Source organism: Saccostrea cucullata, unplaced genomic scaffold (genome assembly GCF_032062105.1).
Source record: "Saccostrea cucullata isolate Sc308-1 unplaced genomic scaffold, CSIRO_AGI_Scuc_v1 ctg5049, whole genome shotgun sequence".
Taxonomy (NCBI): Eukaryota; Metazoa; Mollusca; class Bivalvia; order Ostreida; family Ostreidae; genus Saccostrea; species Saccostrea cuccullata.
Window position 1 is genome coordinate 47,003 of NW_026935199.1, and position 17,431 is coordinate 64,433.

General features: G+C 35.2%; 2 protein-coding genes across 2 annotated transcripts; both read left to right on the forward strand.

The window, feature by feature from the left end:
* Positions 1-11,290: 11,290 nt before the first annotated feature.
* Positions 11,291-14,011, forward strand: LOC134242233 (beta-hexosaminidase subunit beta-like). Its single transcript, XM_062724317.1, has 6 exons — positions 11,291-11,367; positions 11,585-12,148; positions 12,486-12,595; positions 13,333-13,443; positions 13,568-13,669; positions 13,874-14,011. Exons 1-6 carry the CDS (start codon positions 11,304-11,306, stop codon positions 14,009-14,011), a joined length of 1,089 nt encoding a protein of 362 aa, XP_062580301.1. The 5' UTR covers positions 11,291-11,303.
* An 893-nt stretch (positions 14,012-14,904) lies between these two features.
* Positions 14,905-17,424, forward strand: LOC134242232 (beta-hexosaminidase A-like; the record flags this gene model as incomplete). Its single annotated transcript, XM_062724316.1, has 3 exons — positions 14,905-14,981; positions 15,081-15,171; positions 17,259-17,424. Coding segments are annotated over exons 1-3 (304 nt in total), but the record flags the coding sequence as incomplete, so codon positions are not given.
* Between the last annotated feature and the right edge of the window lie 7 nt (positions 17,425-17,431).

The following is a 17,431-nucleotide window of genomic DNA, read 5'->3' on the forward strand; positions in this document are numbered from 1 at the left end:
TGCAAAAAAACTGTCGTTTAAAAGCTAACAAAGACTATATGTATACACAATCAATGGAAATTACAAAATAAAATATGTCTTTCCAGCATATGTTATCATGGATATTGCTCAACAGATGGTCCATAAAATATTTTTACTTTTCATAATATTTCACGTGTCAATAAATTTTAATTTTAAGACTTAGAAAAAAAACTTTTGCCACGTTAAGAAAAACTCTGATCAGGCTGTAACAGCGAGTTCAGAATACAGGAACAAGCTGTCTTCTATTCAAAGTAGTTTTACTTTTTATAGAACCATTCCTCCAATTTATTAAAACTGACCTTTTTGATGATACATGAAAGGCAAATGCTTCTACCGGGAAAAGTCTCTGTTTATAATCAATCTGTTTCTGAAACTGGTAATAAAAAGATGGTAAAATTCTTTAATGATAGCGTCTGAGTAATCTTTGGAAACTGTTGGAAGTCTAATGGGCACTGGTTATTCGCCTCTATTAATCGACCTGTTTTAATTTCGAATAAACTGAGGTTATTAAAAAGAGATATCTTCATAGGGATATGAACACATTTGTTGTGACCTTCAACTAGAAATTGAGACACAGATGAATTCACGAACAATAGTTATTCGATAGACATGCATCCAAATGAACTCATAATAGAAGACATTTCAGAGCAGACATTGCAGAGCCTACTATATCTATATCATAATTGGATGTTTTACTGGTTATAGATGATACAGACCAACTAAAAACTAAACTATATGGCATACAAAATGACTTCAGCTTTACCACTGTCAACTCTCCTCATTTATGTAGTAATATTTATAGATCAATTTCATTTGCTCTTTGTGAAGGATATGGAGATAACGAACAGTATTCAATATCAAAGTCCATAAAACTATACAAAATAGAAGTAGAGCAAACACGGACCTCCTAAACATCAGAGGTGGGATCAGGTGCCATGGAGGAGTGAGCATCCCCTACTTACCGGTCACACCCGCCGTGTGCTCCTTGTCATGTTCGGGAAATAACTGGAACATTCGTCGTCAAATCAGTGTATAAATAATGGACTAACAATTAGTATGAAAACGTCAGCATTTTACTCAGTGATAAATAGTATTTGCTGATAAGGTCATTGTATCAACCACATAACTAACGAAATGATGACTTTAAACGAGACTGCTATATTCTTGTTTCATCAACTTGCTTGTCAATAATTTAACTCGTTTTAGAAATTGTTCATACGTAGAGCTTGTGTTATGGGTCAGAATTACCCGAAATGCCAGCAAAGATCAATAACACAATTTAAACTTAACAATAATTTATTTACAGTAATATATAATAAATATATCAAACATAAAGTACAAACTTAGCAAGAATCTAAAAATACATACATCAGAGTGTCCGTTTCTGCACACAATGTCCCAGTGAAAATATATATCCCAGTTATATCTCAATAGTGCTTATACGACAAAGTATTTCTATGCATCGAATTGACAGGGTATTTATACAGTAATATAAATCTAGAATATTCTAGAAATTGTTAAAACATGATATTACTGGAACAATCTGGACATACACAAAATTTAAGAATGTTCTAGATAAAATGACCGAACATGTTGACCACTCTGGAATGTTCAAGAAACTTAATGTTACTAATTATATACATAATGAAACAATACACATCTCACAACACCCCCCCCCCCCTTAAAAAGTTTGAATGTCAATGAAAAACTTAAATTGTAAAACATGTACATTAATACAAAATCTAATTTGTTCATAATACTCTGGACAAGGCATCTGCAATAACATTGTCTTTGCCTTTGATATGCTTAATTGTTATGTTGTATTCTTGTAACAGCAAACTCCATCTAGTGAGTCTTTGATTCTTGTTTGACAATTTATGCAAAAATGTCAGGGGGTTGTGATCAGTATACACAAGAATTGGATGCAAAGTAACATTCAAATAAACATCAAAATGCTGTAAAGCTAAGAACAAAGCAAGGCATTCTTTTTCAATAGTAGAATAATTTCGTTGACATTTTGTAAGTTTCTTTGAAAAATAAGATTCAACTCTATCTACATTATCACTATGTTCTTGAAACAAAGCTGCCCCGATTCCAACATCACTAGCGTCAACAGTAAGCTTAAATTGCTTAGAAAAATCTGGAGTTGACAGAACTGGGTTGCTCATCAGGATAGATTTGATTTTATGAAAGGATTTTTCACAGTCCTTTGTCCATTCAAAGTTAACCCTCTTTTGTAAAAGATTTGTAAGTGGACTAACTACTGAGGAAAAATTTGGACAAAATTTTCTGTAAAACCCAGCCATGCCCAAAAACCTCATTAATTCTTTCTTGTTTGTAGGAATCGGGAACTTTGCAATAGCTTCCACTTTAGCCATTATGGGTGTAACATAACCTTGACCTACTTTATGACCTAAATACTCTACATAAGCATGACAAAATTCACTCTTTTCAAGGTTCACAGTTAAATTTGTTTTAGCTAAAATGTCAAATAAAGCACGCATGATTCGGAGATGTTCATCCCATGTGTTGCTGTATATGACGACATCATCAATGTAGGCCTCGCATCCCTCAAGATCATGGAGAAGGGAGTGAATCATCCTTTGGAATGTAGCCGGTGCATTTTTCATGCCAAAAGGCATTACTTTATACTAGTAAAGTCCATCTGGTGTAGCAAAAGCAGATATTTCTTCTGCTCTTTCTGTTAACGGTACTTGCCAGTAGCCTTTCAACAGGTCAAATTTACTGACAAATTTCGCATTTCCAATGTTGTCAATACAGTCATCGATTCTAGGTATTGGATATGAATCAGTTTTGGTAACAGAATTCACCTTTCTAAAGTCTGTACATAATCGGTAAGAACCGTCCTGTTTTGGTACAAGAATACACAGTGAGCTCCAATCACTTTTTCTAGGTTCAACAATGTCATTGTCCAACATGTACTGCACTTCCCTTCTTAGGTACTGCAATTTTATTGGATTCAGACGGTACGGATGTTGTTTGATAGGCAGAGCGTCGCCAACTATAACATCATGACAAGCTGCATTAGTTTTCTTTGGAACATCCGAGAAGATTTGATGATACTCATTCATCAAGTTTTTAACTTGTTCTTTTTGGTGAATGTTCAAATGTCCAAGTTTGGCATCAAAATCAGCCAAAATTTCTGAGTTTTTCAAACGAACACTCTGATTACAATCTTTCTCATTCATTTCTACACTCGTATCACTTTCAATACAATTTTGAACAGTCTTAGCATTGGCTAAAGTGGAAACTGGTTTTACAGAATTTCGGTCACACCTTTCAAAATACTCTTTTAACATGTTAATGTGACAAACCCGTTTCTCTTTACGTCGACCTGGTGTCTTAACTACATAGTTTACATCACTGATCTTGCTTTCAATTTCATAAGGGCCATAAAATCTGGCCTGTAAAGGATGACCAGGAATAGGTAAAAATACAAGAACCTTATCACCTGGCTTAAACACCCTATTTCTGGCATCTTTGTCATACCACATTTTCATTTTCATCTGAGAATTCTTCAAATTTTCTTGTGCTAATTTACAAACATTGTAAAGTTTTTCTTTGAAATCAGACACATAATCTAAAAGATTAAGATCACTAGTCTCAGTCAGCCACTTTTCCTTCAACAATTTCAAAGGACCTCTAACTGTATGACCGAACATCAATTCAAAAGGACTGAACCCAAGAGACTCCTGGACTGCTTCTCGTGCAGCAAATATCACAAGATGAACCCCTTCGTCCCAGTCTTTTTCATACTGGTAACAATAGGTCTTCAGCATCGTTTTTAAGGTCTGGTGAAAACGTTCTAGCGCTCCCTGGGACTCAGGATGATAAGCAGTTGATCTATATTGCCTTATACCCAACTCATGCATGACTTGCTGGAACAACCCCGACATAAAATTTGAGCCTTGATCCGACTGAATTGCCTTGGGTGCTCCTACAAAACTGAAAAACTTGGTTAGGGCCTTAACTATGCTCTTTGCCTTTATATTCCTTAGAGGTATGGCTTCAGGAAATCGAGTGGATGTACACATAATGGTAAGTAAGTACTGGTTTCCAGATCTGGTCCTAGGCAAAGGTCCTACACAATCCACTAATACTCGACTAAACGGTTCTTCAAAAGCTGGAATGGGTTGGAGAGGAGCAGATGGTATCTTCTGATTTGGTTTACCTACCATCTGACAGACATGGCATGACTTGCAAAACTTCGAAACATCCTTTCTTAGCTAAGGCCAATAAAAATGACTCAAAATCCTATTATAAGTCTTATTGATACCTAAATGACCAGCCATAGGTGTATCGTGAGCTAAACTCATGACATCTCGACGATAAGCAGCTGGGACCACTATCTGGTGAACAACACGCCACACTTCATCTGGAGAAGCATCAGGTGGTCGCCATTTTCGCATAAGGATGCCATCTTTCATATAGAAGCATTCTCCAACTTTAGTAGCCTCTTCTGGTGGAAGTGCCCTCTTACTATGTTGAATGATATCTGGGTCTTTATGTTGTTCAGAGAGTAAACATTCTCGGCTGAGGATGTCCTTGCCTTTGCTAACTAGTGGATGCAACTCATCATCCTCACCACCAAATTTTGGTAAAAGTTCTTTCTTCTTTTGCTTCTTGATATTGTGTGGTTCCATGCTTGTTTGAGTGCCATCAAGGTCAGATAAGAAAGTGTCATTCAAATCAATATCAACAGAGGAATTCGTCTCGTCAAAGGCTTGAGTATGGTCTGCCTCCATTTCTCGTCTTTTGGCCATTGCTCTGGTAACAACACAGGCTGGATATATGTCATCATCTTCATCATTACACATGACATCTGAAGTGATTTTCTCACAAACTATAGGATCTGGTACAACTTTTCCACCAGCTAAATCGTTGCCAAGCAACAAAGAAATGGAACGGGAAGAGTAGGTCGAACACCTACGATAACAGGTCCAGTAACTAAATCTGACTTCAAACTAATTCTATGCAGGGGAACATCAATGACGCCTAGCTCCACACCCTGTAATAAAACTGACCCACCAGTAGAAGTCTGCTCAGACAAAGGAAGCACGCCCTCTAACAATAATGTCTGTGCAGCACCAGTATCTCTCAAAATCTGGACAGGTTTTATTTCGCTAGAGTCACCGAGTGAAACAAATCCCTGAGACATAAAGGGCTTATAATCCTCCATAGAATCAATAGAACTGGACTGTGAACCCTGGACATCAGGAGTGTCGGAACAAATCGAAACTAAGGCTTCTCTATTACCTCTAACTGCCGCACAAGCATGTGGTTGAGTTTAATCAAAATCATTTTTTTATATTATTTTTAAAGCTTTCACTGATCAGATGACCCTTTTTCTTACAATAACTACAAGTAGGAAGCGACCCTATTCCAGACGATCCTTCAACACGTCCTGAACCGGACTTAAAACCACCTTGGAATGGAGACTGGGAACTTGTGAAAGACTGAGACCCTGAACCACTCTTTTTATATGTGTCTGAATTGGTAGAATTACTGCTAGTCCGAGATCTTGAAACAAAATTCTTTTTATGAGACAGAGCATAAGTATCAGATATGACTGCTGCCTCTTCAAGAGTTTTCACATTCTTATCTTCTAAATGTGTTTTCAAATCTTGAGGAACACATTCCTTAAACTCTTCTACTAGGATGACTTGGCGCAAATTAGCAAAAGTTTTATCAAGTTTCTTAGATCTAAACCAGTGATCGAATAAATCTTCTTTCTCTCGTGAAAATTCAACAAATGTTTGATTATCAAACTTTCTATACTTTCTGAACTTTTGTCTATATGCTTCAGGTACTAATTCATAGGCTTTTAATATTGCTGCTTTGACCTTCTCATAGTCTGAACTCTCAACTACCCCTAGTGCAGAGTATACCTCAGCCGCTTTTCCAGCCAGTACACTTTGTAACATTGTTGACCAAACATTTCGTGGCCATTTAAGATTCTCTGCGACCTTTTCGAATTGGGGAAAATATTTGTCTACAGATTTTTCTTGAAATTTCGGAACTAACCTAATATTTTTTGCTGCATCAAATTCATTCTTGACAAATGACGGTTCTGGTTGGTGCTGTAATTTTAATTTCTCTAATTCAAAGTTCATTTCACGCTCTCTTTCTCGCTCTTGTCTTTCTCTTTCTCGCTCTTGTCTTTCTAATTTGTCTAATTCAAATTTTCGTTCACTCTCTCGTTCTTCTCTTTCTCTTTCTAATTTTTCTCTTTCAAATCGCATTTTCTCTAACTCTACTTGAAACTGATATTCTGCCATTTTATAAGAGCTTAACTCTGATTTAACTGTATATTCTGGAAGATCGTATTTTTCAAAGACGTTTTCTTCTACTAGTTTGTTTGCAACCTTAATTCTAATGTCTTGCTTTCTCTGAGAGGATTTAACATCTAACCCAAAATGCAAACCTAATGCGATCAAGTCATCCTTTTTTAAAGTATCAAAAACCTGAACACTTGGTGAACTAAGAAAGTCTGTGACCGAAAATACCATGTTGATTTCTGCTGGCTTATAATCAAATTTAACGGTTCAATAAACAAAATTCTGACAATAAACTGCAAAAGTGCAAGAAATTCTTTATCCCGGACGAGCCCCCAATTCTGTTATGGGTCAGAATTACCCGAAATGCCAGCAAAGATCAATAACACAATTTAAACTTAACAATAATTTATTTACAGTAATATATAATAAATATATCAAACATAAAGTACAAACTTAGCAAGAATCTAAAAATACATACATCAGAGTGTCCGTTTCTGCACACAATGTCCCAGTGAAAATATATATCCCAGTTATATCTCAATAGTGCTTATACGACAAAGTATTACTATGCATCGAATTGACAGGGTATTTATACAGTAATATAAATCTAGAATATTCTAGAAATTGTTAAAACATGATATTACTGGAACAATCTGGACATACACAAAATTTAAGAATGTTCTAGATAAAATGACCGAACATGTTGACCACTCTGGAATGTTCAAGAAACTTAATGTTACTAATTATATACATAATGAAACAATACACATCTCACAACACTTGCTCTTGCGTATCGAATCAACTGAGAAAGTATACTCCGTATGCAGGTGATGAAGGTATATTGCTGCATAAGTAAGTAAAGTTGACGATAGAAAAGTTTAAGTCATCACGTTTATCATAAAGCTTGGTTGTTAGATTACCATTAATGTCTTTTTCAAGTCCACCAGTATATATTGTATCGACGTAGGAATGGAAATGACCATTGTTAATTTACAATACGTCGTCGATATATCCAAATGTCGAGTTGAAGGCCACAACAAGTGTTTTCTTTTCACGCATAAGATTTTGCACAAATTCTGCTTCATATGAATATAAATATAGGTCTACTAATAGCGGAACGCAATTGGTACCCTTAGGAATTTCAATAGATTTTTGGAATACTTGGTCTCCAAAAACACATCAGAAACTCAAACATCTCTTTGTTGTCAACTTCAGAGTACTTGTGGGTGCAATCAGAATGTGTTTTAACAAAATAATTTTGCAAATGACCAATGACCAGGTAAGTTAATTTACGAGTTCCATTTTTATTGAAAAAGCAGCTGTCAATGGTATTAAAAAGCCTGGACTTTAATTTATCGTGGGGAATGGTTGTGTATATAGTTGAAACGTCAGAAGTTTTTAAGCTGTTGATTTTGGTAAAATCTTGTGCTTTCAAATTGTCCAAAAGTTCTTTGGAATTTTTGAGTATCCACATCTGATTCACACCACTTCTTGAATATATTGTTGCACAGAACTCTTGAAGTTTTACATTTACTTCTGTCAATATCTTCGTGAGGAGTAACGAAAGAAGTTTGGTATAACATTTACTGGAACCCGCAATGTATCTTTGTCTGTAAGGATTTTTATTAAGTTTCGGAATCCGATACAGTGTATCTACAGTATAGTTTAAATTCATTTTGCTTCCATTGCATTTGCTCTTTATGTACTCTGACCTCATTATTAATACACTAAAGCATGTTCAAAGTACATTCAATTCTGACAGGCTTCTAACAGACTTTGTTGATGTTACAAAGATTTCAAAAGCCTCAATTGAAAATAAGTATTTTGAAAATTTTACGGTCATTATCATTGGGGTGTAATTTAACTGACCTATTGATTGAAATATGTATTAGATACTGGACTTTTACAAGAAGCGCTGACTTTTACATTTGAAGGATTACTTTTACACTACCAAAATGTACAATATAAATATTTAGCTCAATTTTTAATTCAACGAAAATAACGGGCTATTTCAAAGCACAGATAAGTTGTCCTTGAAGAAAAGTTACGACAACCATCCTACCCTCAAATCCAAGCCTTCGCTTATCAGTGCCCCTAACACCATTACTATGACCACTAGAAAGGTTTTCTTATCCATTATCAATTCTGTACCTCCGTAGATGATACAGGTTTAAATGTCCAAGTAAACAGTCAACTGTAAAAGTCAGTGCTTCTTGTAAAAGTCCTTTAGTAACGTTGAGTACAGTACCAAAGCTCAAAAGTTCATTTAAACAGTACAATTCAGGTGCAGAGCAAACATGGACCTCTAAATTATCAGAGATAGTATCAGGTGCCATGGAGGAGTGAGTTTTCCCTTGCCGACCGGTCACACCCTTCGTGTACCCCTTGTCATGATCGAGAAATAACAGAAAAATCCTTCGTCAATTCAGTGTATAGATAATGGACTAACAATTAGTATGAAAAACGTCAGTCAGCATTTGACTCAATGATGAATTGCATTTGCTGACAAGGACGTTATATCGACCATAAAACTTGCAAAATGAAGACTTTCAACTTTTTACATAGCAAAAGGAGTTAGGCAATGACAGTTCAGGATAGTTATTCTTAACTTGACAGAGAAACATTCCTTTAGTTTGATCAAAACGTAGGGACAGTGACCCGCCAAGAGCGGAAGCTCACACCTCTAAGCCATCTAATCCAGCCCTGGTATTTCCAACGTTTATGCCCTGTGCATAAATGTAGATTTTTATTAAAAAACATTTATTTTGAGATGAATTTTTCTTGTTTCGTCATACAAGTATTTCATTTTTCTAAGGATCTAGAACAGAATTATGCATTTTTTGCTGGAATTTACAATAAATTTATTTGTCTTTAACTATATGGATGATTTGGTTGTTGACAGTCCTCCCTCTCCTTGATAGCCATTTAAAAAGGTTATAAGGTTATCGTTTTACCAGATCTGTTTCTGGCTATGTAAATGAAGGCCGGAGTATTGTTCTCAAACAAGTACAAAATTAAGTGTTTTTTTTTTATTATTATTATTTTTGAAAGTAGTGTTCGATTAAAAAAGTGAAAACATTTTTATGTCGATTTAACAAGATCTAAACCAGCTTACAATATTTATCATTTTTCTCCTTTATATATACCGTTTAAAATATTTTTTTTAACGATATGTTGATCAATATAATCAAACTGGTAGGATATTTTGCTAAAATGATCGTGCGTGCGCCCCATCTGTTGAATGCCTCAAAGATGAAATCAGATGTGATAGATTATGCCCAATCACAAAAAAGATACACGCTAAAACTATTGACAAGACTAATATGGTGTGATGGGTCTCACCAGGTTTCAAGATCATAAAATAAAAAAAAATGCGGAAATATAACAATAAAATTATTCTGAGAGCAATATTATAATAAAAAATGCCCCCCCCCCTCCCCCTTGTATTTCAGGGTTACTAATACAACATCTGATGTACGTGATATCAAACGTGAAATGTCCTTTCTGACATATTTCATTTTATCAAATAAAATCTGCAAGAAGATTTTATTTGATAGAATAAAATATGCCAGAAAGGACAGAATCCAAAGCAACGATCCAAAATATATGAGGATTTAATGAATCTCATAAGAAGACGTCGATGTATTTTCCAAAGTATTTTAAAATAAAGTGTAGGAATGTACAAAAATGGTTATAAAAAATGAAAACCAGGTAAATTGATTGCAGAGATGTGGGGTAATTTATAAGTATGCCACATCACTGGGCCTGTTTAGGGCCCCAGGAATAAAGACACAATCCTCCGGCATTTCTCCTCATGCTTCATCTTTTATTCCCGTCAATGAAGTTAACATATAGTCCAGTCAGCGTAATGATGAAAGAATCAGCGGCGCAACAGCTTGTTTCGACAAACGCATGCATTCAGAAGTTTTTATATATTTTTTTTCATTGGAAGATTTTAATTATATCGATTATCGAGAAAAAAAAAATTAAAATTTGAAAGGGAAGATGATTTATATTCAGCGTGAAGGATAAAGACGAGCAACAAGATGAAAAAGTAAGTTAGTAAACATACATATCTTTATCTTTAAAATTGAACTTTCTTTTCAAGACGTATGGTAAAAAATCTTTAAAAGCTATATGAATTTGTATTTCTCAACACTGTTAAATACAGTTAACTTCTCTGAATATCTGTTGCTGGAATGTTTCTATAATATTTGTCTTATTTATTATACATGTATTCTGTTTAAGCTTGGACAGAGTCTCTTGTTTCAAAATTATTAATAACAATTTCATTTTTTCTAATTAAAAAAAAATGAAAACACAATAGTCAATAAAAAAAATGCTCGAGAGGTCTAAAAAAGATTCCTTGATTGCCCAACATAGGAAAAGTTGGAATAGGTAGAAGACGCTAATTTTAAGACAAATACATTTAAAAAAATTACAAAAGGTGTCTTTGTTCAAATAAAGAAGGAGTAAAAATGATGAATGCAATGTCAGTAAAAAAAACCCAAACCTTTCTTCCAAATTGTATTAAAAAAAAGTTCTGGCTACGGATATTGCATGTTTCTTACTAACATCTGGTTGAAAGAATTAAAGATAAAAAGACATCCAATCATGGAAACATGATTTAAAAATAATAAAATAAATTTTACTCCAGGATTATAAAAAGGCATGTTGTAAATGTATAAATTTTTCTAACTAAATGGATTTAGGGCTTTATCCAGGATCGAAACTTCCTGCAATATTCGAAACAATCGTACACGACTCCTTTTGCGAGGTAATTTTTGTTTCATCGGTCTTAAATTTGAAGGAAGTATTTTCGATATTGCCTTTTTCGAATATTAGTTTTGTTCAAAATTAAAAATCATTTTCAAATAAACCTTATAGAAATTTCATGCATAAAAAGTTATGAAATAATGATACCGAAACGAAGTTTATGGTTATAACAGTTTTATTCTATTTTGAAGATTTGAAATCAAGAGGATGTTTTTGTTTTCCTGTTATATTACAATAACAACGCAAGATAATTTACAAAAGAGACTACAAGGTTTGTTTTGATATCTCTTATTTTTCTTTAGTCAAGTATAAAAAGGCAAAAACATGCCAAAATTCATATTCCATAGAAGAATATAATTTAACATTTCAAGAAATGTATCACTTTCTAGAATTTTACATTGCATGTTAACGTGGGAAGATTTCACAGGGATTTATCCTACCTACTTTCCATTTAATATCAATTTATATGGTTTCTTTCTGTATTGAAGGAGAATTAGACAAGGAATATAAACAACAAAAACACAAAGGAGTGATACGTGTTGACAAATTAGTTAAAAAACAAGTGCTTCACAATGTCTGGATACAAAACAAAAGAAAAACAATTCTAGAAAGACACGCCAACGTACATGAAAAGCCGAATATCAGGTGGTTTGAGCAAAACATGAACTTGGATTTTCCTACCAGTAACCATCTACACCACCCTTTTCATATCCGCCGAGCCCCTATTCCTACCATAGGCATGCCTTGGCCGAGACCGCAGACTTTTGAAACATCTGATACAAAACTGTATAAAATCAGGAAACTTTCTGTGAAAGCAAATTTTTCTAACTGTCATATATTGCAAAAAGCAGTACAAAGATACATGAATATATTTTTCACCTGTAGTAATGTTCAATTTACAAACAATTTATTGCACTTGAAAAATTCCAATTTTGGTTTTTCAATGCAAAAACCAAGTTACGAATACCTAACGTCCTTAGAAGAGTTAACAAAACTTACTTTTGATGTTGAGAGGTGTTCGGATTATCCAACCTTATCGTCCGACGAGTCCTGTAAGTATAGATGTTTTATATATAGTAATATTCTGAATCATTCCCCTTATCTCGGCATGATTGAAGTTTAACAACATCAGACTTTTTAAATACAATATCATTATTTAATTTATCTACTTTTCAACCTTGATCATTAAAATAACAGCTTTGGAAAGGATGTTTTCTTGTAATAAGTTCTAGCTGCAGAGCGACAGTGCTATGGTTTAATATGTTAGTCTTTTACCATCTTATCTTGTTATGGTCAACGATTAACATATAAACATATAAACTATAAAACCATAACGCCAAAGTTCTGCATCTAATCTATGTTCAGTTTAAGTAATGTAACGTGTTGTAGACACATTAAGAACATCTAACGGTGAAATCAGGATAGAAGCAAAAGATGTCTGGGGTACACTACGAGCTCTGGAAACGTTAAGTCAGCTTATCATCTGCATCAACAACACGGTAAATATACACTGTATACTGTTTTACGTCCCGCTCCAGAATATTTCACTGATATGGAGACGTCACCATTGCCGGTGAAGGGCTGCAAATTTAGGCCTATGCTCGACACTCAGGGCCTTTGAGCAGGGAGGGATCTTTATCGTGCCACACCTGCTGTGACACGGGGCCTCGGTTTATACGGTCTCATCCGAAGGACCGCCCCATTTAGTCGCCTTTTACGACAAGCAAGGGGTACTGAGGACATATTCTTACCCGGATCCCCACGGGGTCGGTAAATATACAAGATTGATTAAATATACAAGATTGATTTGTATTTGTTCTTCATAAATTAAAAAAAATATAGGCAAAAGGACTGTACAAAAGAAACAATATCAAACAAATAATACTTATTACTAAATACAAAAATTGATATCAATATTTATTCTTCTCACTACGTACACTTAACAAAATATTATGTAAACTACATGTTCATACATATAGTTTATAAACTTAAGTTTACTTAATTAAAAATTCTAAGTGTTTCTCTCGTAAGTCGAAGTTTCTCAGATTTTGCCTAAGTTTAAAAAAAATATCAAATTTACAAAATATTTATATACGCCTACAAATTTATAATAACAGAGGAGTTATTCAACTTGTATCGGCTACAAGGACTGGTAGCTGTTGCTTAAATTTACTCTTCAATAATTCTTCAGCAAAAAATGGCAGATGGGTCTTATTCGTAGTTATTGTCTTTTCAGTTTATTATTAGGAAAACTAGGATCGTAGACTTTCCAAGGTTTCCACATAGAGGAGTATTAATTGATTCAGCAAGACACTTCATGAGTAAAACAACGATATTTCAAATGCTGGTAAGGAATCCATGGCTGAATCACATTCTTATTGCAGCAAAATATAAAAAGAGTCAGACGATAGACAATATAACAAAAAATGTCTATTGTTGCCAAGTTTAAAACTATGTTTTTTTTACCATAGAGTGCCATGGAGATGAACAAAATGAATGTCCTTCACTGGCATCTCTCTGACGACCAGTCCTTCCCTTACAGGAGCCGAACTTTTCCTGATCTTAGCGGAAAGGTTCGTATTGACAATTGTAGGATTTATGGCATCCTGGAACGTCGTGTTTAAAGATCAAACTGAAACTTATGCTTTTTTCCAAGCAATATTTTTAATACGGAAAGGTGGAATTTAATAATCTTCAAATAAAAAAATACATGCTCTAAACAGTGTTTGATATACGAGATAACAATGTAAGCATACTGGTCATTTTTCTTTCATTAGGGAGCTTATCATCCTTCCTTGACTTATACCCAGGAGGATGTGAAAGAAATAATAGAGTTCGCCAGAATTCGGGGATCCGGATTATTCCGGAATTTGATACACCAGGTGGGGAGGTACCTAGTCTACATAACTCGTTAAAGAATACATGTATTCGTAAATGATAGAGCAATTTATGTTCACATTCTGATTATTCTCACTTTGATCATCTAGTGAACTCAGATTTTATTATCTGATATATCTATTATAAAATAATGGTAGACAAATAAAACTGAACAAACAGACGAATTCTCACAAACAAATTTACTTGAGTCTATGTCTCTGTAGAATCAATGACAATAAGCGATGCAAAAAGATCAGTAAAATAAACATAATGGGAAACGCTAGCAAGAGAATCCTATCGACAGTATACATATATATTTCTCTTCATTTACAGGACATTCATTTTCCTGGGGCTTCGGACATCCCGAATTACTGACCCAATGTTACAATGGAGAGCGTCCAATACCCGGTGACTTTGGACCAATGAACCCCGCTAGAAACTCAACCTACACTTTTCTTTCTGCATTTTTCAAAGAAGTATTAGAAGTCTTTAAAGATCAATATGTCCATCTTGGAAACGACGAGGTACCACTGGCTTGTTGGTATGATACAAAAGAAATCTGAAAAATGTACCTTTCTTCTTTGCATTTACCGATCTGTTTTACCTTCTTCTTTACATTTGACAATTCATCGATTGTTTTACTCCAACAATAGACACACCTAACAATTTTTTAACCCATCTCCTTCTTGGTTTACATATGTAGTTAATGATGCATACGTGTTTGTTTGAAAAAATTAAACGAAGAATGATAAGTTGGAAGAAGTTAAAAAATACATTATTAGATTGCTTTGATAATAAAAGAGTCAGTCGGTCCATGAGTTGAGCTCGAGCTTAAGTGGTGAATGAAAAGATCACTAAATCCATCATTTAAAAAAAACAAAATTTACAATCCAAGTCTCTTTACTTCAGGAACACAAATCGGGAGGTGCGGAAACTGTTCACAAGGATAAAAAATACATCAATGTTCAAAGATAAAGGGACCGCCACCTGGAGTTTCTTTACAGAAAGGTATCTTTTCCCCCCTTTTAAATATACACCATAAAATGTTGATTGAAGTAAATTTTGCGATTTTTCAAGTAGGTAAACATTTTTTTGATATTTTTATAGGTTAATCAAAGATGTACAGAAAATAGCAATGGAAAGGGAAAATGGTGTCAAATTCATTCTGTGGCAAGAAGCTTACCAGTCAAATTTAAATGTAAGAGTTTGTAAAATGTGAAAGTCAAAACGAAATAGGAGCACAGCAAACATGACCTCTGAAACATAAGAAGTGGGATCAGATGCCATGGAGGAGTGAGCTTCCCATGGTGACCAGTCACATCCGTCGTGTGCTCCTTGTCATAATCAGGTAAAAACGGAAAAATCCGTTGTCACTTCCATGTATAAATAATGGACTAATAATTAGTATGAAAAACGTCAGTCAGCATTTGACTCAATGATAAATTGTATTTGCTGACAAGGTCATTGTATCGACCAAAGAACATACGAAATGATGACTTTAAACGAGACTGCTGATATTGTTGTTTCATCAACTTGTTTGTCAATAATTTACCTCATTTTAGAAATTGTGCATTCATAGAGCATGCTCTTACGTATCGAATCAACTGAGATATAATACTTCGTGTGCAGGTGATTAAGGTATATTGCTGCAAGAAGTATCAGTCACCTTATCCAGCGATGCGGTATACGATGAGAAACCAATGCGTTTTTTGATAAAAAAAAAGGCGCGGTAGCTGGCCGGACACCTATAGTAATAGCACGGTGACTGAGACAATTTGGCGAATCGATGGGGTCATCGGTAGAAAATAAGTTGTAGGTAAAAATCAGTGATGTCGCTACCGATACCCCACATCGCTCCTCATCGGCAACCCATCATTAACACATCTTTTAAGGATTGGCCGATGTACTTGTATGGCTGAGCATCGACAAGGTCCGTTGATCTGAGGTCATCGAGGGGTTGAGTGATGGGCAACAGACATCGGCCGATCATCGGTCGATGTTCGACCAAACATTGGCCCATAGTCGACCGATGTACGAACGATGTTCACCAATGTATGAGCGATGTAAGATATATCGGCTGCTTACCCTGGAACATCGTTCTATGATTAGCAATACATCTCTGGGCCTTTGTAAGTCTGACCGGCAACCACGCCATTTTTATCAAAAAACGCATTGGTTGCCTATCGTTTACTCCATCGCTGATGTCTTAGTCACATTTCCCGGCCGGTGGCCGTAGACCGGTGGTAATCGGTGGTAATCCATGGTGTGAGGGATGTCCCAACATCGGTCCATATGGACCTAGTAGTCCTTAAAGTATCAGTCACATTATCAAACGATGGGGTTTATAGTGATCAACCAATACGTTTTTTGATAAAAATGCCGTGTTTGTTCCAGGGTAATCGGTCGATGTATATTACATCGCTCATACATTGGTGAACATGGTAATGTTTGGTCGAACATCGATCGATATTCGGCCGATGTCTGTTGCCCACCGATCAACCTTTCGATGACCCCAGATTCAACGGACACTTGACGATGCTCGTCCAAACATCGGTCAATCCTTGAAAGATGTGTTAATGATGGGTTGCCGATGACGAGCGATGTGAGGCATCGGTGAAGACATCGCTGATTTTTAACAACTTATTGTCTACCGATGACCCCCACCTATTCGCCAAATGGCCTCAGTCACCGTCCGATTACTACAGGTGTCCGGACGACAACCACGCTATTTTTATCAAAAAACACATCGGTTTCTCATCGTATACAGCATCGCTGGATAAGTGACTGATACTTGAATAATGTGACTGATACTTTAAGGACTACTAGGCCGATGTAGACCGATATTGGGACATCGCTCACACCACGGATTACCACCGATTACCACTGGTTTACGGCCACCGGCCGGAAAATGGGACTAAGGCATAAGTAAGGAAGTTGACGAAAGAAAAGTTAGTCATCATGTTTATCATAGAGCTTGGTTGCGTAAAAAATATAATGAATCAATACATATTGTGAGCGAAGGAAACTCAAACCTCTGAAAACATACTAATGTGAAATGGCATAGAAAGGAATTAAATGCATACTGAATTTTAGCTCAGTTGAAGTTCGAATTAAATTTATTTTTTATCAGAACCAAAGATTGTTTCTAAACTAAAATTTAACCACATAATATCATATTATTAATATACAATAGGAGATAATCTTTTTCACAATAACAAGTGCCAATGTTTGAAAAAGTCCGAAGTCTATACTATTGTGGCTTACTCCTTTAATGTTTTACGTTAGATTCCTAGGGACACAATTGTTCAGGTTTGGCTCGGTGATCAGAGACTTGTAGAAGAGGTGGCAAGACAGGGATATCATGTTTTATATTCATCGTGCTGGTACATCAACATGATACAATATGGCGTCGTCTGGCCAAAATATTATCTCTGTGATCCCATTGGCGAAGGTTAGTG

Coding starts and splice junctions, on each gene's coding strand:
- LOC134242233 (XM_062724317.1), top strand. CDS start 11,304: ATGTTTTTGTTTTCCTGTTATATTACAATAACAACGCAAGATAATTTA. Junction 11,368..11,584: donor TTTACAAAAGAGACTACAAG/GTTTGTTTTGAT, acceptor TCTGTATTGAAG/GAGAATTAGACAAGGAATAT. Junction 13,670..13,873: donor TTCCTGATCTTAGCGGAAAG/GTTCGTATTGAC, acceptor TTCTTTCATTAG/GGAGCTTATCATCCTTCCTT.